The sequence below is a fragment of the Corvus cornix genome, chromosome 1A (genome assembly GCF_000738735.6).
Source record: "Corvus cornix cornix isolate S_Up_H32 chromosome 1A, ASM73873v5, whole genome shotgun sequence".
In the NCBI taxonomy this organism is placed as follows: domain Eukaryota; kingdom Metazoa; phylum Chordata; class Aves; order Passeriformes; family Corvidae; genus Corvus; species Corvus cornix.
In genome coordinates, this window is record NC_047057.1 from 42,111,705 (window position 1) to 42,133,022 (window position 21,318).

Below are 21,318 nucleotides of genomic sequence, written 5' to 3' on the forward strand. Positions count from 1 at the left end.
CTCCCTCAACCTGCTGGCCACGCTGCCTATTTATGCAGCTTGAGATACATTTGGGACCACTCAGCTTGGTGTTGTCTGTAAACATGGTAAGGGAGCACTTGCTCCCATTGTCTGTGACAATGATGAAGACATTAAACATGACCCTTCCCAGTATGGACCACTGAGGGACACCCCTCACCGCCAATCTCCATTTGGACATTGAACCAGATTATCAGTTACCAGCTCCTGACTTCAGCAAGAGTTGTTTTGTTAGCTAAGAGTGCTCACATCTAATTTCTAGGTACCCTGCTGTTACTTCTGCCTTCCTGAAATTCCAAGTCAAATTGGACTTTTTGTTGCATTAATGCAGCTTCCACATGAAATACGTTCATTTCCAACTCTGCAGCTAAATGTTGCTCATGCAGCCTCAGCTGAACTGAGTGCCATCATACTGCCAACCCACCTGAGCCTCCAGAGCTGCTCCTCAGGGCATGACTCCTGCTACACCATCAGTGCAGGTTGCTCCATGGCCTTCTTCAAGCCATCAGCTCTACGCTTCTGGCTGTGTCCAGATCAGCAGCCACAGCTTTCATTTACGTCCATACCCCAAATTCTGGCATCTCCAAATTATGTTCCCTTGTGTCCCAGTCCATTAATCCTGCTCTACTCTTCCTCATCAGTCCTGTCTGTACCTCACGCTTATTTTCAAATCCCTCTGTATCTGCCGACTGCAACTTCCCCTCTCATTATTCCAAAGCTCCTTAATGCTCTCTGAGGCAGGCTGAAAGTCTCAGCAGGTTTACCTCTTAAGCTGTCATCTTTCCATTCTCTCTCAGGAATGGAGAAGTGCCAAACTTCCCTGAGCAGCGCAGTTTTTTCCATCGCATCCTAGACTTCTTACAGAAAAGCCAAAATAAACTGCTGAAACCTTAAAGGAAGGATGCCATCCTTACAGGATAAGCTCTGGTTTCTATTGAAAGACCCTGGTAAATGCCATTCACTGGAAAAAAGTGCATCAACATGGAATGTCTGCATTAAGTGAAGGAGTCTGCATCAAGTAGCATATGTTCTGACAGAGAATTCTTCCAGATGATGATAGGACTTAAAAAGGTCTTAAATGGGACTGATGCAATGCAATATACTAATTATTTGACAGTGCATAATATCTTTATTTAGAACAATAAAGTATATGTATATAATGTAAATTCCAAATATGAACTGGTATAAAAAGGGATCTGGTAAAACATCTACCTTTAAGAGGACACATATGTACATACACATCACATTTTATAAACTTCGTTGATTACCTTCAGTCAGAATGTAACTATGCAAAACTGTGCTGACATTTACATTGAAATAAATGAATTTGCCCATGATGCAACCAGCAAATGTCTGTGTCTCTATCACTAAAGAGTCTGAAGATTCTGCGTTCCATCAATTTGATAACAAAATAGCAACATGCCACCATTACTGTAAATCTGCATTTAAGACAGTTGAATCATATTCCTGAATTGAAGAATGTTGGATAATTCTTAAATGTAAATCTAACTCAAAATATCAGTATTTTATATGTACAGTCAGATTTTCAATTTAATAATTCTATTTTGTGTACTGAACAGTTTCAGCGTATTACGTAGAGAACAGAGAAAACAGAGCTGCTGCAGATGAGAATCTAAAAAATGTGCAGGTTGTACACATACTCCATAGTAAAGCACATTTTATAAGCTTGCTTATAAAATGACCTCATGATGAAATAAGTACCATTAATTCATTCAAGTAAACACATGTCTAAAGTAGAACAGTTAGTATATGACTATCTGCTTTTTTATTCTCACAAGGCCACTATTAATTGCATGCAAATTCAACTATTTCAAAGGAAACCTAAAAATGTTACATTTCTCACCAAACCACAGACATCCAAAAGCCAAATTTGGTTGACTTATATATAAAAAAAAAAATAAACCACCCATTTTTTCCCCAATTTTATTTTAAGAGGAAGGGTGTTAATTTTCTGACTGTGTTAATGCATGGGCCCTGTCTACCCAAAAAGAAGACTGAAAAACCTGATTACTCTCTAGAAGTTAAACAGCTTACAATGGAATACAGAAGCAATTAAAGGACTATTTCTGCCACCCCATCTCCAACTGAAGAGTAACTTGATCTATTTCCATTGATTTCAAAGATGTCTCACAAGTCTGTAGTCTTTCAAAATTTCACTATGCCCAAAGTAAAGATCTCCTCAGCGGGCACAGAAAGTTTTCAGTAAATTCACGATCCCACTTCCAAGTGCCATGCCATCTAGTGTATCCATGCATGTCTAGAAGTCTCCTTCTGCTTTGCAAGAGGATTGAGAATGCCCAATGTTCTGTTCAGATCTCTTAAAAGGGGGGAAAAGAATGGGAAAACCATGTGGTCCAACAAGAGTTCTGCTATTCCAGGTGTCATATGACTTTCATGCACATTCAAAGAACAGTGTTTGTGATGTGAAGGTCAAAAGTTTATACATGAATTTTCTTTCTGTTCTCATATAACCTTAAATTTACCTTGCTCCACAGAAGAGATTAAAGTGTCTGACATTATTTGAAAGCGACTTACTTCAAGATGTTGCTCCTGGAAGGTGAACATTTTGTCATGGTCAAAGTGTGTTTATTATATGTTTCAATTCATAACTGTTATTTTCTATAGTACTGAAGATTAAGAAGCCTAAAATATCATGCTTTTGAATATTAAAGTATTTGGGTATTTGATTTTCCGTAAAGAATGCATTTAGGAAAATGAATATTTTTTATCAACAAAGAGCATTAATAAATACCAGATTTTTGTTTTACTGAATATAAGAAAAAAACCAAACCCTTAAATATATAAGCTAGCCTCAAGAGCACATTGTATGAAGTATTCAAAGTTTTTATACAATGTGTAAGGATTGTATAAACACACTTCCATTTACTGTGGATACTTTTCCATTCAATCAAAACCAATACACAATTATTCTCTGCATTACCAATAAGGTGCAAATTTCTATCAATTAGGTCATGCTGACATTTCTTTTAGAGTAACTCTTCAATAAATTTGAAACTCAATATCTGAGAGCCTTGTGGGTAAAGAACTACACAGTGTCAAAGGAGACTAAGCTTCAGATGGGGAATTCCAATGTTTGAGCAATGCACTTACTTTTTAGAAGTGGTGAGCAACCCTGATTATTAACTGGTGAGTGCTCCAGCATCTTCAGAATAAACATGAAAGCCTAATCCCCACACTAAACTTCTTTTGATCTTGTCTAAGAAAGTTCCTCAGGTGATGCAAACCCCAAAGTTATGCTTAATGGAACTATGCTGATTTATACCAGCTCAGTAGGACTTGAGGGCCCTTTTCTGACAAACAGAAAGTGCAAAAAGGGCCTGAGTATAAATAAAAATTCCACATGATCAAATCCTTGTATCAGTGAATTCATGAGAAATTTCAGCATTGATTACAGTAGGGTCAAAATTCCACATGGTGTGGCTACATGCACACATCAGCTCTGTCATCAAGTACGGTAAGGTTCTGAGATTTTTCCTTTTTTCTAAGTATGAAAGACAGTTTTACCAATAATACACACACACACATGCACGCACACACACATATATATTATATGTCTGACATATTCTTTTTATGCATGGTTCTCAGAAAATTCAGCAGAAGATTAAAATTTCCACAAGAACTCTTAAAAAATTCAGTAACTATACATTTTAAAGAGAACTCAAACTTTATGCAAAACTTTAAAAGGGTTGTTTGGGGTTTTTTTTAAGTTTTCAAGTTACTTAAACTAAAACTTGCTGACCTGGTCAATATCACAACAGATGACAGTGTGTCACCTGATGTGAGTTGCAACCCTTTACCTTTCTGAATTACAACCCTAATACAGATAAATAACTCATTATCTGGCAAGAGACAAGATGAAAGTTACTACACTTGTAACTTCTACTATGGTATTTTTAGGATTTACTTGAAAACGCACATCTGTACATCAGTCCTGTTCATATTCCATGGATGCTATAACAGTCATAGATGCAGAAGACAGGTGGGAAACAAAGCCTTTCTCTTTTGTTTCAAAAGAATTAACTTTCAAGAGTGGAGAATGCCAGGATATTAAAGCTTACTAATCACTTAAAACACAATGTAAACATTTATTACAGCTGACGTAAGTAAAAGCTAAATACACTCTCAGGATCTTTCAGATTTGCTATGCTATACATTTAAAGACAAGGTATCAATGGCATGCATCTTCAGAATTTAAAATGCAATTCCTGGGTTTGTCTTTATTCTGATGTTTGAACGCAATTCAGACTCTTTACTTTCCTTTAGCGTGACTGGAAATTTCACCAGTGTTCACATAACCAGCAGTTACTCTTAATTCTTCGAAGCTCCATGAGGTACATTCACCTCCTCTTTACTTTGTCTTCATCCACTATTTGCTTCTTCTGAACAGAGACCACCAACGCTGATGAATTCTTGAGGCTTTCTGGGGTGGGCAACCAGCCACCTGGCACGCGACAGAGACCACATGTTGCTGTACACACAGCCCTTGACAGACATAAACACAGATCCTTACAAGTCTAAGTCTAGAACACGAGCTCATGGCATGACTTTGCTTTCAAATTTTATATACAATATTGAAGTGTAGGTTATCTGTATCCATTTCTGCACTTTCTGTCTGTGCTTTATCTGAAGATATCAATGTAAGGTAGAGGACACAGAATTTAAATTAAGGATGCAAAGGTATTTATGACTTGCAATGATTACACACAGTTGGAGGCATTTGAAGGATGCTTTTTTGTTCAGGACATACTTTGTTTGCCAGAGTCAGCTGAAAGTACTAATGCAATTAAAAAACATCAAATGTCACACAAGGTAGATATTCACATAAGATACAGTCCTGCTAAGTGCACACTCTTCTTGTCATTGTTCAATTCAGTGTTGGTTTCACAGTAACAAACACAAATTGTCCTCATTTCTGTATCATGTCTATGGAGTCATGGGCGGCAACAACAGATGCAGACTCAGTCTGTCACTCCAGAAGGAATACGAATGTGGTTAAAGCTGCTTCATTTATGAAGCGAACATGGAACTGTTACCTGCCTGAAGAGAAAAACAGAAATTCTGATTTTGCTGATTAGTTTCCCTCTCTGTATTACTAAACACTAGAGCTTTTCACAGATATTCAACATAGACATTTTTTCCTTATACTTTTGGAAATAAATTTAATGACACTTGCATAGAGATTTCTTTACTCAGAAAGAAAAATCTTACAAGATGTACTTCCCTGGTCCAACAACATACTTGCCTGCAAAAGCTCATTGATTTCATCTAAGCTAATGAAACAACTCTCATGGTTTTACTGAACTGTTACGTTTGTGCATTTTGGTACTGGCAATCTCTGGCAGCAAACTTCCCTTTGAAGTCATCTGGACAACCCAAACTGAGCTTAAATCTTTGGAAAAATGGAATGAATTGTCCAATGCAGTCACAACTTTCCTTCTCAATGGACAGATGGTAGAACAAAGCAATTAAGGAGACTGAAAAAGCTCTCAAGTTGTAGCTAACTCAATCATAACGAACACCTGAGAGTAACTGCTACAGGATGAACTGCAAAACTGAGATTGTCTGTTATACTCTTACGTTGCTCTTTCCACTCATGATAAAACATGAAGAGAGTTCAGCACTGCCTGAGTTTTCCAGACCCTTACATTGATTCCCATGGGTTAAATACAGCAGTTTCTATGGTAAGAAGCCTCTTGCCAGAGAAGTGCACTGTTCTGCAGAGGACAGCTGGGACTGAGAAATCTCACTCACCTTTGCTCTTCCCTCTTACATACTAAAGCAAGAGTGATGCATCTGATAAGGCTACAGAGACTACAAAATGTGCTGACTAAGCTACAATTAATAAAAGCTCAGCTCTACTCAGCCTGTTCTCCTACAGTCACCTGCTAATTTTACCAGATTGTGTTTTTTAGTTCACATTGCCTTGAAACAGCTGCAGTATAACAGCTGAAGGCTTCTCTGTATCAGCTCTAACACCAAAAAGGAGAAGCAGTAGCTGTCCTTCATTCTGGAATTCTTGTAGATTTCATTTTTAAGCATTCAAGTTAAAAATCAAAGGTTTAAATTAATGATAAAGGATTAATTAAATTAGCTGCTAAAGATCTTATGCACAAATGAAGCCTACTGGTAGCAAGGTTTATTTTTTCCCCAAAATGGACTCTGAATCACTTTATATTGCAGCAGCTGAAAGTAGTTAAGTCTATGGTAAGACTCTCACCATAAGAACTTACCAGTACACAAAACAGTAACAGTGTTGAGGGAGAAAAAGCAACAGCTACACCTGTAGATGCTCCTTTTCTTTTTGCTGCAACATACTGGAATAAAAAGGTTCTTTATTACTACAGTACTAGTCTTTCAAGGAAATAGAATAGAAGGGTTTATAAGTTAGTTAAAATAAAAGGGAGCCCAAAGAATTATAATTTATGTTTGATATTAGGTCTTCCTACTTACAGATGAATAGTCCTAATTTCTCAGGGAGGAGAAATTTGTAATACTCATCTATGCCATATATGCCATAACACATGCCATATATTTAAGAAGACATCTGATGGAGAATGCAGTCTGTTTCAAGTTCCTGCTAAGGCCCTCTCCTGCATTTAACTGTTTAATCTTTCCTTCATATAAAACAATGTTTTATATTTTCTGTGACGTTAAAAGGAAGATGTATTTTCCATTCCACAGGTTTTAACATTTATGAGGATGAGGCGCAGAATGAGCTATTTGTAGCAACTAATATACTTGGTGAAATGAATACACAGTCTTCCATTCTACATACTGTATATGAAGAAAATTTGTTTAAAGAATTTATTACTTTAGCAAGCTTAAAGACTGAAAATTTCAGCTCCTGTGACCAAACTGCTAGATCAGAACCTTGCCTATTTCTGCCTTCAACAATGGGCAGCAGCAGGCATTTCACACACTGTGAGAAAACTACAGGATGTGTCCTTCTGCCACCTGCATCAGATCTTTCCCTAAATCATTCATAGTTAAAATCTGACCAAACATCATGCAATATGAAGTTAATACTCTCAAAATGCTTTAGCATGGACTATTCTAACTTAAAATGTCCCTAAGTACTTTCCTGGATTTCACAGAATTCCTTGCCCAAGTCATATCCAAGGAGCTTCAAACCCTTGAACTGTTATTTCTAAGGTATATTTGATTGGCTGAGAACTTTTTCTCTTTAAAAATCAGATAAAGCAGTGTATAAGTAGGAAGAGAGCCATGAATCATTTCAGGATGACCTTAGGAAGTTATTAGCATTTGAATGAGTTCTCATTAACTTTCTACAAACTTTAAAAAGAAAACAAAACAGAAAACATAGTACCCTGGGGAACGTAAAAAAAGTGAAAGAACATAAAAATGTTATTGTAAAGGGTATTTAAAAGGATTTAGGAGCACAACCAAAAAGACATTGCTTTCTATTTATTTCCATAGTTTTGACCTAGCTTTACACCCCACAGCAAATAACAACATTTACTTTATTTTGTTGCTTTCCCTATAGGTCTCAGCAATCCTTTCTCACAGTGGAAATAAAGACAAACGAAGTAATGTCCCTGTAATAAAATGCTATACGCAGAACTATCATCCACATCAATTTCTACGTTTAAACCAGAAAGTCCTCTAAAGGGCACACTCTAAGCACATATTTTATCTCTGCAGCAAGAGTTTGTGTTTGGTTTTTTTTTTTTTTTTGTGTTTGTCACAGACCTAAATAGGAAGTAGTTCTCAGAGATAAAATTAAATATGTAAATACAAATATTAAGTGAAACAATATACCTTATCTCATTTTCCTCTTGATAGTCATGACACTGTGTAGTTTCATCACTTTCTGGTCTGGATTTGGGATGTATTTTCTAGGAAGAAAATGTACTAAACATAAATATTCTAAAGCTTTAGTAACTCCCTAAACAATTGTATGTTACAATTTGCTTCAGATTTTCAATATCAAAGTCATCTTGCAAAACGTAGGCCAAATCTTGTCCTCTAACATACATCTACTACTGATATAAATTTTACTATTGAAGTTTTTGTATTGTTGGCAGGGGCATAGGGGGCAAAAGCAAAAAAAATCCTTTCTCAATATAAAATAGGAGAAATGGCAAATTGGGTGAATCCCACAATTTTTGTTTCCAATTAGAGAGTGATCATGCTGATAAGATAGGATTTGCACTTTGATGGTGGAATTCAAGAATTTGACACACAGATTTACATCTGCAAGTCATAGTTAAGTAAAGATCAAAAGAGGTAGCTCTTGCTTTCAAATACAGAATGGTTCTATCATTCCCATCTCCCCACAGCTAAGAAATGTAGCATCACAATGTAAACAATTATATGTAGTATGTCTTACCTTCCAGTATATGGCTCCCAAAATAAAGCCAATAACGAGAGACAGCAATGATGTCAGTGCTATGCTGATCCCTTGCAGGCTGGAGCTGCTAATGAAGCCAAGTGCTTCTTCTGTAATTAAAGATACTCTCATTAGTGAAGACAGATTTACAGCAGAAAACTGTCTTCAGGGCAACGCTATTAGCAAGAGCACTTTCATGCACCACCTACATAACAGCATCTTAAATAGCAGAACAGATACTTCGAAATGCAATGTACATGAGAATCCCTTCATACAAAATCTTACAGGAAATTTTTGACCACAAGGATGCTCCACCCACTTCTGAAACAACCGTGTTGCTAAAGTACCAACACCAATTCTCTTTTTGTCATTTGTAGAGAATTATCTCTTATGCACACTTCAAAGTTTTGGATTTAATAATTTTTGAAGGTCTTACTTTGAAACACAAAGCAATTCTGTGGAAAGTAATATATGTGAATTTGTGAATTTGCATTAGTTCCATCAGACAGCTCCCATAGACTACAGACACTTTGCCTTGCCACTAATGAATGACATGAGGCCTCTTGAGGGAGGTTGATTTAACAGAATAAGACTGACCGCTTCTAATATCTTCCTGGAAAGGTACCACTGACTTCAGCAAGATCAAACTCTTGTACCTTGAGGTTTACTGTGTGTTATTTGGTTATAACCATTTCTTCATAGCTTTTAACATTTTATCTGGAAGAGCACCAATGCTATTCTTTTACGTACACAAACAATTCCACTCCCCTCACTGGGAGCTGCATGCATGCTGAGACTAAAATCTGGCCCTTCAGTTATTTCATCAAGAGCAGCACGTGGAAAGTCCTACAGAGTCACCCGGAGACCCTCCTTCTGAAATACAAAGTGAACCACAGGAGACTGGTAGTTTAGATGTTGTCCACCCAGGTTTGGTTCATTTCAAATTGGGTGTCTGCAGCTCAAACAGTGGGTGTATTGACAGATTACAGGAAAAGAACCAAACTGTAGGCACTGGAAAAGTGTAGGTGATTGGATACATAGAAATGAAAATGAACTGACAGCACTCAAAATTTGTGTGACTCATGCAAACAGCAAATGTCTAAGCACATACAATATGACACACTGGGTCAAACAACATGTGTTTAGTACATTACTAAACAGCCTCCAAGAAAATACTTTAGTTTAGAAAGGAGTGTTCTTATAATTAACTAGCAATTAATTTTCAACTCTCAGATTTTCTTGTTGACATTTTTCAAGTTTTAGACTTGAAATATTCTTTTTATCTCTGAAATTCAGCTGTGTTTTCTAGGTTCAATGTAGACAGAAATAAAAAGACAACATAAAGCCTGTATCTTATATATTCATATACTACATATATGTCTGTGTCCCATATACTGTTTACAAAGATTGGTTCTGACTGTAGAGGCTTGAGTTTCACTTATGTTTGCTAGATTCGGCACATTAGAAGGAAACATCAGTCAAGCAGAACCGATGCTAGCTTACCATGAAAGAAATCTGTCTACAAAGGGAAAGATAGCAGACAAAGTTCTACAAAGTTCTACAGAGGTGAACATCAGCTGAGAAAGAGGGATTAGTCTTCCTCTGTCTGCTCAGACATTAAACCAAGAGCAGAAATTAACTGGGGAGACATAACTTTGCTAACTTTCTGTCCCATACTAGGCACAGAGGGTGTTTGCTTGCAGAACTGTTCTTCAAGAAAACTGGGCAAACTCCAGTGAAAGGAGCCAGCCTGAACAACTCAAAAAATGCTCTCCTGTTGTTACTTTACCTGAATTGTAATCTCAGAAGAAAATTCTGATATTGCTCTTGTACTCTAGGCAAGTAAAAAGCAATATTCATTTGCCTAATGCCATTCTTGTCAGTGAGAGATTGCTGAGTTTTACAACTAAATTATGTAAATCATATGGGGATGGCCATGTTTTCTGGATTCCACCCCACAAACTTCAGAAAAAAATTAAAAAGTGAAATAAAAATCAAAGCAAAGACTCTTCAGGTCATGCATTTGATAACATGCTACGGTAGAGTGTATAATCCCAAAAACTCTCTGCCTACCTGTACTGCTGAGCAGCATGGCATGGCAAGCATGCTGGTTTTTATATGAACTACTAGAGAAATGTTCTCTATGTAGATTAATCAGTGATAATCTTGTACCTTTGTTTTTAACAGTATTTTTCACAAACTTAATGCAATTTAAGAAGAGACCCCTTTGCAATGAGGTATCTAAAACTGGAAAAATCTGATTTCTGAGAAGATATTCCCAATGCAGATGATTTCTTCATCATCTATAGAAAACCAAAAAGAATTTATAATTAGCTTTCCATGTGGGGACCTGCAACCCAGGGATCGAGCCTAAATGCAGTCCCATTGTGACACTCACCTCAGCCTACCTTTTAAAATTGACAACAGATTTTTTTTTTTTTTTGCAAAACCTGAGAGTGTATGAATTAATTTGAAAGTTAAGTAACTCATAGCTACCTTAAAAAGCAAGGAACAATGGATTATTTAATTTCACTTTCAAGTCCAGAAAAAATTCTCTTGAAAGATCTGGGGAGAATGAAATGAGTCATGGCAGGTTTCTTCATGTGCCTTTTGTTTATATTAAAATTTAAAACAGAACAGGCTGAAAAATTTTCAGTCTAGAGAACCTCCCAGTGACTTGCGTCCTAATGAAGAAAAGGGAGAGAAGGAAAGAAAGCTGGCTACCACAGGGACTTTTTCCTCTGTTAGAAACTTCGGAGCTCTACACAGAAGGAATAGCAGGAACCAGGTGTACCAATAACTTTATGAACTCTTTGGGCAATTCCAGAGGAACTACTGATTCCATCCAACAAAGTGGAAAAGGGGAGAGGATGCAGGCCAGCATCTCTCAGAGTTCTCACTCTGCCTCTTGTGGAAGATTCCCTAAGGAAGTGAGCTCATTTGATGCTGATTTACATACATGGACATTGGGATGTTAAGCTATCAACAAAATATATTTACATTAAAAGCCACTCAGCTACACAATGAAGTTATTGAGCTGCTTCCTACCTTGAGACATGTGTGATTATGATTGAAAGCACTGGCTCAATTATTTTTTGCCATATATGTCTCAAAGGAATTTTCAGTTTACCTCTGCTCAGTTCCAACACAATTACCACAAGATCTTATCTGCAAAAGTGCAGAGCAGCTCTCACCTGTTCATTAGGGTTTTCCATTAACTATGGAGTTGGAACAAAGAAACAAAGGCACAAAAGGCTGCACCAATTGCATTAAGCCATGGGTGAATATTTTCAAATTGTTGTGCAATTACTGAATTAAACTATGGTATTTTTTTCTTAATTAAAAAAGGAGAGCTTCTTCCTAAAAACAGTTACAGACACCTCTGTGTTTACATGTTCTTTGAGCAGCTCATTACTAAATAATAGAGCTAAATTATTGTGAGGAAATTACAGACAAAAATGGAAGGAGGCAACACTGAACTTTTAATGAAATTATAAAGAACATTATGGCATTCAGTTAAAGGAGAAGTTTTAGTCACAGCTGGTAAGTTCAAGCTTTGATCAGAGCAATATGAAATTCATCTGATGGGTTCGACCACTGAGATAAGAGATTAGGACTCAAAACTTATCCTGACACGTGTTCTTTACATATGAACCATCACATCTACATTCTCTAGACCATGTGTGATATAATGATCCAGAGAAATATGAGCAAGACTGGGACTTAAACAGTTAATTGGAACTTCAATGGACTACAGTCATGTAACACAAAGAAGAAAAAACAAACCAGCCTAAATAAATTTGGGATGGTGGCGGTGGTGTTTTGAGAATTTTATGGGGGAAAAGATGGAGTGGGAAAATGCCACAAATCTACATTCAATATTTAAAGAATGAAAACAGCACTATTACCATTCAAAAAAAAATTAGAATAGCATGATTGTTCTATTTTCCATTTAGCTCAGCTAAGACTTTTTGTGTAGATTTAGTTAAGATTCAACTCTATTATCATAGTTTAATTTTATTGTTGTGTAAGAACAATGGAGTCATGAAACATGACTCTTTCAACAAAAGTAGTAACAATAAAAATCCATAACTTAACTAATTTATATACAATTTCTGTGATAAATATTTCACAAATTGTTTTATTAGATGATGCACTTCAGGTTTGTCTAAGTTAAATTTAAAATTGGGGCAGTTCAAGTCATCTGACTACACAGACTTTATTAATAGATTCAAAATATATTAATCTGGAGGGGTCCTTTTGCAAACACTGAATGCTTCTAAATGCTCTAGAAACGATTAAAATGAAAAATAGCTCAATTTAAAACTGTTTAAAATTAAAAGGTTAATTTAAAAAAAATATTGTAGTTTGTGTCTGAAGATGCTTTTTTTCAGGCTTCCCCTCTTCTCAATGTTTTCCTTTTTGAAATTTCAATCTAGTGGAGCTCTTCTGAGGACAGTACTGAAGCCAAGGGAATGCTGTGCTTGGAAGTCTTCACAGGGGAAATACTAAGCTTTATTCATTGTTGCTCCTTCCAAGAAGGTAAGGATTAACTAAACCAAAATTTCGTCAGCAATAAAGGCAAGACAAAACTAAAACTGGCACTGAAGGCCATTTCAGGGAGTAAAACAGTGACTCCAATAAAGATTCCCCAGCTCCCTCCCTGCAAAAAACCTCCAAACAAATAACTACAATGTAACCAGTCAGCATTCAAGTTAATGTAATTTAATCTGATTATGCGTTCAGACTGTCCCCAGCCAGACATGCAGTCCTCATGTCATTTCTACATAAGGCTGTTAACTGATATCCCATTTTCCAATAAATTGCTTAAGAGAATGATAATCAGTTAAAACACACCTGTACAGCATATGGTAGCCAAGCAATTTCTTTGACTTACTGCATTATTTTAATTAGGCTTTTTTCCTACTTGTTTATCAGTTCCAATTATAAAACAAGATTAATAATCCTGCTTATGCACTCTCCTCCACAGTACAGACACAAGTGCCACACTCCACTGCACTGCCCGGAATCCCTTCTGTTACTGTACCGGGTCAAACTCCTTTCATCTGAACAGCTCCTGCAATCTGTCTGTCTTTTGGCTTCTTGATCCATTCCCATTGCTTCTGGCTGTGGCTGAATATTTTTCCTCTAGCAGTGACAGAAAAAATTATCACATGTTCAGACCTGAGAGAGAGACAGGTCTTTAACCCCTTCCTAGTGCCTCAGAGTTGGCCCTGGGCTCATCAGGTTATTTGCAGACAGCTCTGTGACCTCCTGGCAAGGAGTCTATGGCAAGGAGTCTTCTCTTTTCCGAAGAGTCAGGCTGGCAGCCAGGAGAGGAGGGGGTTTTTTTAATTCCTTCTGCTCTGAGGGTTCTGGGCTATGATGACTTAAGACCTACTCTTAATTAGAAAGCAATCAAGAAGGCCTTCAAATCTGATAGCAGCTGTGAGCCAACTACGAGGTAGCATGCATGCTGCTAAAACCTCGGAGGGTAACTAGATTACACATTCCAAAGAGAAAGAGCATGAGAAAAAACTCAGGCTTAGTAGCAACAGTGTCACCATCAGGAGCTACCATTGTGCCCACTAGACTACATCAGGCTGCCCCTCTGCACGTGTTTCTTTAAGCACAGGGAGTACCAGCCACACACTTCATCACCACACATTCCGATAACATAGATGTTTGTGAAGTGAAAAGGGGAAATTGTAAAGAGAGCTAGATACACATTGTCATCCTGACATATCTGGGAAACAGGAACAAGAAAACAACAAGGTTAAGCTTTGATCACCATTTCAGGAACCTCTAAGGAAAATCCCCTTTTTTTCACGTGAGAAACTCCAGATAGTGCTCACCTTGTTGTACGTGATGTCACTAAAAGCCCCTGAAATGTCACTGTTTCCTTCTACCTCAGATGCCTATACCCTTTCTGACCTCGTGACAGGTAATGCTGAGGCTCTTACAGTAACATTTCTGGACTCTAATCAGGTCATGGAACGCAGTGACCGAGACAGATAAGAAAGGTGGAGATGAGTATGCCAGAGAGAAGATTACAGCCTGCCGGAAGAGTAGTGACTTTGTCATTGACCCTAAAGGAAAGCATGCTGACCATGGAGGTGGCCCTACTGTGACTACAGCAAACAAACACAGGGACTGTCCTCAGGGCTGGTGTAAAGCTTGGGATTGACAGTACTCTCAAAATGCAATGTACAGGTATCCTCTTTGTCCATGTGAGTACTCTTGTCTGATTTAGGATAGCTATTCTGTTCATTTGGAGCAACTTCCTTTTCTGAGAGTTAAAATGAGGTGGCTGGGACAGCCAAATTTGCTGAGGCCATATGACTAGTGAGACCTCATGACAGCCAAAACGAAGAGCCCTGCCCTTTCCAAGTTGTAGAGATCTGTCACATAATTGTAACTTGATAGCATCTCTACATTTTGATTAGATAAGTTCATTGCATTTCAGTATGACAGCTGAGAAACACATGGTACACCATCAGGAACATGTAACTTCCCATTAATTTGCACAATTAATGACATTCTTTTCCTCTGAGCTCTCATAACAACCAGCTACCAGAACAAAATGAAGACACATATATTCAATCACTTGTACTTACTGTTACTGCTAGTGCTACTGCCAATGCTGTCATTCCTAAGAGAGCTGGCAGCAACAGGAGGAAACAAAAATGTTTTTGTGACAGCGACTCTGGAATCTAAATAGAAAATGAATTTGTCAGCATTATGAAACTTAAAATACAGTTGCCTCTATATAAGATGATGGGCTACAGGACTACTCTGAGTTGGCTATAGGGCTGTCTTAAAAGCTGGCTGTAGGGCTTTTTATAAAGCAGATTAAGCCACAAAAGGCAGTTTTATCAAGAGGCAGAAGTGTCTACATGCTAAGCTGCTGCTGAATAGCTAATTGGGAAAATCAGTTGCTGCTAACAAGTTCTTAGGTTATGGCACTGATCTGCTTCTAGTTACTACAGAGGTAACTATACAACTGGACACATTGCCCTAATTAAAAAGCATCTGTCACTAGAGAGAGTAAAAGAAAAGGTAATACAAACTCTCCATTTACTGGAAGGATAAGAAAGAGCTACAGGAACCTGACTTGAGCTTGTTAAAAATTTTAAATGAAGTAAACATCGCCCTGTTCAGGAAACATAGGATGAAATTGAAGGTGACTTGAGGCTGCTGCGATTTACAGCTTGTCCTAACTTCCTCTCCTTTCAGTACAATCTTAGGCTCTTTTACGGCCTTATAAAACTAAATAGAGCATTAAGAGAAGATAAGAAGAACAGTCTAAAAAGACAATCTAGGATATATTTTGGATTAATAGAAACAGAGCAGCATAATGCAAGGTTATTTTGATTATACTGAGAAATGATGTATCTAGGAATGATGGCACTAGAACTTGACTTTGAACAGAAATACAAACTTCAGTGTCAGTAGTTACTTTAATTTGCAGTAAAAAGGTGACATGGAGGCATGGTATCAGATCCTTAGCATCTCTGAAATCCAAGGAAAACCACACATTTATATCTACTTAGATTCTGCTCCCCAAAAGGAGACTCCTCTTACCATTCACTGATGTTTCTACTGTTGAAGGCAAAATGCAGTCATTCCTATCCAATCTGTCTGCAGACTCTTTGTAGACCTCAATGGTACTATTAAAGTGCCTAAAAAAATCCTCAGGAATGAAGTGACCTTCTTCATAAAGGTGACCATTTTCTTTTACAAAATCCTACAGTAAAACAGAGAATTCAGCTGAAAGAAGGTCAAGGGAGATGCTCATTTCAACACCTCAACAAATGATAAAAATATCCAAAGATGATACAAAACAGTTTAAATTTTTAACCTGCAGACAACCAGACTGGCTGTATACAATCTTCATAAAACATACAAGCCTTCTGATCTGAGGATTTCAAATTAGCTTTGCAAATAGAAATGAATTATTAATACAGTGTTGCAAAATTGCTAAGGAATGAGAGACGGTCTCCCATCCTATACTGAAAACCAAGAGACTTTTTAAAATACCCCTCATTAAAAAAACCCCCTTGATTTCACATTACTTTGTAAAGTTTTACAGGATCCTTTTAATCTGAACACATGAACACAAGACAACCATTGGTATTGTCATTAAGAGAATGGGGAACAGAATACAATAGCTGGGATACACCACTGCACAGAAACAGGTTGAGATGCCTGATAATGTACCTAAAAATAAGAGTGACTACAAACAAGGAAGCCAAATCACTCTGAGATCTAACAGACAAGTTTGTTATGCCAGACTAAACAACATGATTGAGATCCATGTTAAGACAATTGATGGGTTTCTTTTCTTTTTTTTTTTCTTCTTTTTTTTTTTTTTTTTTTTTTTGTCAGCAAGTCAAATTTGGCCTGGGGGTACTCTGTACTCCCAAGAAGGAGGACAGTGATAAGAACATGGTCTAAGTATGTCCTAAGGAAAACCTCCTGGTTTTGGCTCCAAAGTTATTTTATGCTTGATGCTGAAAGTACTAGACTTAACATCATTATTCTCTAAGGAAATCAATAGCTAGTTGTTTTGCTGAATTACAGAATAATTACTTTTCCATTCTAAAAAATAAAATTCCTCTTCCCCAGCCACATCCTAGCTGAGTGCTTTGAATCATCAGGACAAAAATAGAAAAGAAAAAAAACTATATATACACTGAAGATTGGAGATCATTCAGTTTGAAATGGAAAAGTAGGGAATGTCTAAATACTCACAGCATTGTAACCCAAATACATGATAACCGTACAAGGTTATTCCACTCTAAAGGCACCTGAGTGTTTTAGTTCATTTGACTCATTATGGGTGTTAAAAAGGTGCAATTACAACTAAGGACTTAGCTGACCAAAATAACTGTATATGGAAGATTAAATACTTGCTCTGAAGAACATGATGGATTTTACGTGTTTTATTCAGTGGGACAAAACCTTCAACTACAGAACTTATTTTTAATTACTGATATTCTGGTCAGATCTGGATAAGGGACTAGTAAATTAATTTCTTCCCCCCTTCCCTGCCTGTAGAGAGAATCAGACATCTCTTGAGTAAGACTCTTGGAATCCTTCCAGCTGCTGTCAGAATCCAGAAACCCATTGAAATGGACCTATATCCTTTGCTGTGCCTTTGTATAAAAAAGTTCATTAAACCATGGAGAAGCTTTCAGAGCTTCACACACTGTGATACATATTAAGAGTATATTAATAAATTCAACCACATCATCTTTAAATTTACATTTAGATCACTAGCAAAATATATAATTTAAGCTGGATACACAAGGAAGATTTCTGCTAGTTTCAGAAAGACTGGAATGAATTAGTTATCTTAAAGAAGATTGCTGCATTTCTGACTATTTAAACAACTGTATACAGGTCATTGTATATACTGTAATTCCTTGTAAGCCATTTTTCTTTGAAAAAGGAGATAACCATTAGCTAGTGTCAGCACAGTGTACTCAGTGCATTTCTAAACAAAGCATCTAAATTTTAGATGAACAGGAATAGAAATGAAAACAAATCTAATAAAGCCCTGGATATTTCTAAACTATTAGTGAATATTGCACAACAGAAAGTAAGAAATAAATATCCAGTATAAAAGCTGAAACTCTGTATAAGATTACCTTGTTTTTATCAAAAGCAAGGCATGCCATAAGATCATTAATTATCCTTGTGAGATTATTGATGATTAAATAGTTGCTTAAAACATCTGACATATCTGAAATATCTGAGAATTTCTGGAGAAGATTATGTAGACTCCTTGAAAATTCAGGCACCATCAAATGCAACCAACAGTGATTAGGCTGTCGGGGGATAAAAAGAGAAAGAGATGTAAATTAAATATCAGACATCTGTAAAAGCTGGTTAAACATCTCAATATGCAAAAGTAAATTAGACTGTTCTTTCCAATTTAAACTATCTCAAAAGTATAAATGACAATTCTTCTTCTTTACTGTGGCCAATTTTCTCTTCAGTCCTTTTGGTAGTATTTCCATTCTTACAGATACTGACATATTTATGGTTGTCTGTTAAATGCCATCCCTTCATTAAATCCTCAATGAATGCCAAGTGTCAGTGTGTTGAGAGTTTGAGCCTTGGAACATGCTACTATGAACCCTAGTCCATGCTTTCATTAACTTATTTATTTTCTTTCCAACTCCTACTGGTTTAACAATTCTTTCAATATCAGTTTTCATTCATTATTGTTACTTTACATGACTCAGTTAACCCCAAAGATCCTTGATTTAAATTTCTTATCAGGAAGGTTTCCATAAACATTTTGCATGGAAACCCTGTGTGCTTTTATCCACCTTTAAACTAGTTAGCTGAGTTAACTCCTTCTCTTCAGCTTTTTCACTAAATGCCATTACTGGGAACAGTTTCTAGATCTAGAAGCCTTTCTTCTCCCTGAGTCTTCGACATCAAAAGTGTTCTGCACAGCCTGTCACTGTACACTAACACCTATGCAATTAGTTTGCAGACAAAGTTTGTACAGCTGTTCACATGACTGAAACCTGGTAATTCACTTTGCTGTCTTAAAGGGAGTCATTAACTTCTTTTACTTAGATATACATAACAGTAGTCAAATAGACAAAAAAGTCACCCAGCTCAGGATAATCTCTAACTCGGTATGATCAGCAAGAATACAGGTAATGTATTAGCCAGACTGCAATTTGTACCTGGAAACACCTTCCCAATAAAAGCTAAATTTTTATTGGCAAATGTTATGAGAATTTATTCCATATATGAAGTTATTTTTTCCAATATTGAAAATGTCTCATTAAAGCCTTCCAGATACAAAGATCTTGGCCCAACAAACCCTAAGTACTCTCAGTATCAGTAAACCAATTTCCAATTGCTGCCCAGCAGACAGGCAGCACCCACTGAATCCACCTTCTGCAACACACAGCAAATGTTTGGCAAAGTACACACTTCTAGGCTTAATCTCATTTTACTCGATTTCTTCAATAAACCCGCATGCAGTTTCTTTATTAAAAAAAAAAAAAATCCACAGGTGTTGTTCTGCTTTGATGTGTGAATGTTTCTCACAAGAAAAAATGCACTTCACCTTTTTGAAGACTAATCAGACTATTAGGCTTCCAGACTGAGAGAACCAAATGTAAATACATTGTCCAGCTCCACCTGAATTTCCACTTCTGTGTACAACTTTCTCACACAATGATAACTTGTGGCAAGTCAGTGATATCACCTTATGTAATTATCTCAACAATGACTTAAAAAAGAAAGAAATGGAAAATGAAATGGATTGCATTTGGCCTGAGTCTGCTTCCCTTTTTTCCTTCAAGGACAACAAGATGAGGAGGGAGGCCGAAGGAAATAAATCAGAGAAAGCTTGTTGAAACATACTCTGTTCAAGCAGTGTATCTTGTACCATGTCCCACTACCCCCACGACACAGACAACGAATTTACTTTCCTCTGCTTGGTGTAGGAACACTGACACAGAACTATTGTGCTTCCCTGAACTGGAAACCTGGAAAACCTTTTCCTTTGAGGTTTTGTGGGTGAACATTCTCCTCTGGCAGGGACTAGCATAAGCTTGCTGCTTCTCCTAGTGAGCATTTGGCAATTCCAGCAGGGAGTCTATTTTGTTGCTCCCGCAGTTTAGCATGTGTGTGGGAGTCTCCTCTAACTGAACTGTTCTGACCTACAAAGCTGCATTTCACAAAAGCTCTAAGTTCTCTTTTCAGTAATGTCAAGCTGTGCAATCACTTGCTATGTCAATACCTATCAAACACAGGGATGAAACTGCTCAAATTGAAAAATGGGATATTGTTTGAAAGGAGAAATGGAGGTTTAACTCTGATGTTTTGTGTAAACTTTGACCAAGATTTACATTTTAGGGTGACTGCAAACCTGATTTCCTTTGTACTTCGGGGTAGCCCTCATTTGGCTTTTGCTTTCTACACCTACATAAAAGTTTGAATGTTATTTCCTCTTCTGAATTCAGCCCTTTGCTGTCATCTTTGCCTTTTAACCTTCAGGTTTGACTACACAGTTCACTCTATACAAGACTACTTTTAAAGCCACTCAGTTGCCTTGAGCTAGTGCATAATGCAACAACCCTCCTGTTTAATGGATGGGTCAGTCTGTTCCTGTTACATGCACTACACTGGCTTCCCATCTGCTTTGCCTTCACCCTGCCTTCCTACCTTTAGTCATCTACATTTGGGACTTGCTACCTTGGGTACACTTCCCACTTCATGCATGCACCGAAGACTGAAATCTATTGAAAAAAATTTCAGAGCACCATTTCAATCCCTTCAGAGTTGAGCAAAGGGCATATACTTTAGGCAAAGTCATGGGTTTCCCAGCTTGCAGGGACCTTGCAGAACCCAGAACAAAGCCTACTTATTCAGCCAGCCTTGCTGTGGTATGCATAACACAACCTGAAATTCCCAGAGAGGAATTTGGCAAAGTGGGATCCGAATACTGCTGAATACTTCCTCCTGTGAAGGCATGTGGCCAAGAGCTGCACCTTACATTATCATGACTGAAAGTGGTGTACAAAGGGAACATGGAAATCTCAGCTCTGAACTTCTCTTCTTCCTTTTTATTTCTTGGCTGCTTGTCGTCAATGTAAACTGGATCTAAATTTCTGGATATGATGCATCAAGATGACACCTTGATCTTGGCACTGAAACTATGGAAAAGAATCTGCGTACTGGCAGTCAAAACTGAACCACAGAGAGAGGCAAGAGTGAGAACAACCAGGACTCATTGCTCAAGCAGGCTCCCTGACCTTCTTCATCTGCCAACGCCGCCAGGAACGCAGTGGAGGGAACAGCCTTGATCCAGCCCAACAGCTAATGGGCTCATCCTGGAAGCTGGGGCAACAGCATCTGACACAACCCTTCAT

At 37.4% G+C, this 21,318-nt stretch overlaps 1 protein-coding gene across 2 annotated transcripts in view; it reads right to left on the reverse strand.

Annotated features, from left to right (window-relative positions):
• Positions 1–3,606: 3,606 nt before the first annotated feature.
• Positions 3,607–21,318, reverse strand: part of KITLG (KIT ligand) — a 54,144-nt gene continuing 36,432 nt past the window's right edge. The window contains exons 4-10 of one of the 2 annotated variants that reach the window (XM_039570860.1): positions 18,064–18,243; positions 15,995–16,157; positions 15,028–15,123; positions 8,411–8,520; positions 7,840–7,916; positions 6,291–6,374; positions 3,607–5,097 (exon numbers count right to left, since the gene is read on the reverse strand). In XM_039570860.1, the coding sequence (XP_039426794.1) occupies positions 6,335–6,374; positions 7,840–7,916; positions 8,411–8,520; positions 15,028–15,123; positions 15,995–16,157; positions 18,064–18,243 (666 nt within the window). In that variant the 3' untranslated portion in view covers positions 3,607–5,097; positions 6,291–6,334. The remainder of the gene's footprint in view (positions 5,098–6,290; positions 6,375–7,839; positions 7,917–8,410; positions 8,521–15,027; positions 15,124–15,994; positions 16,158–18,063; positions 18,244–21,318) is intronic. The other variant, XM_039570861.1, reaches the window with a different exon arrangement.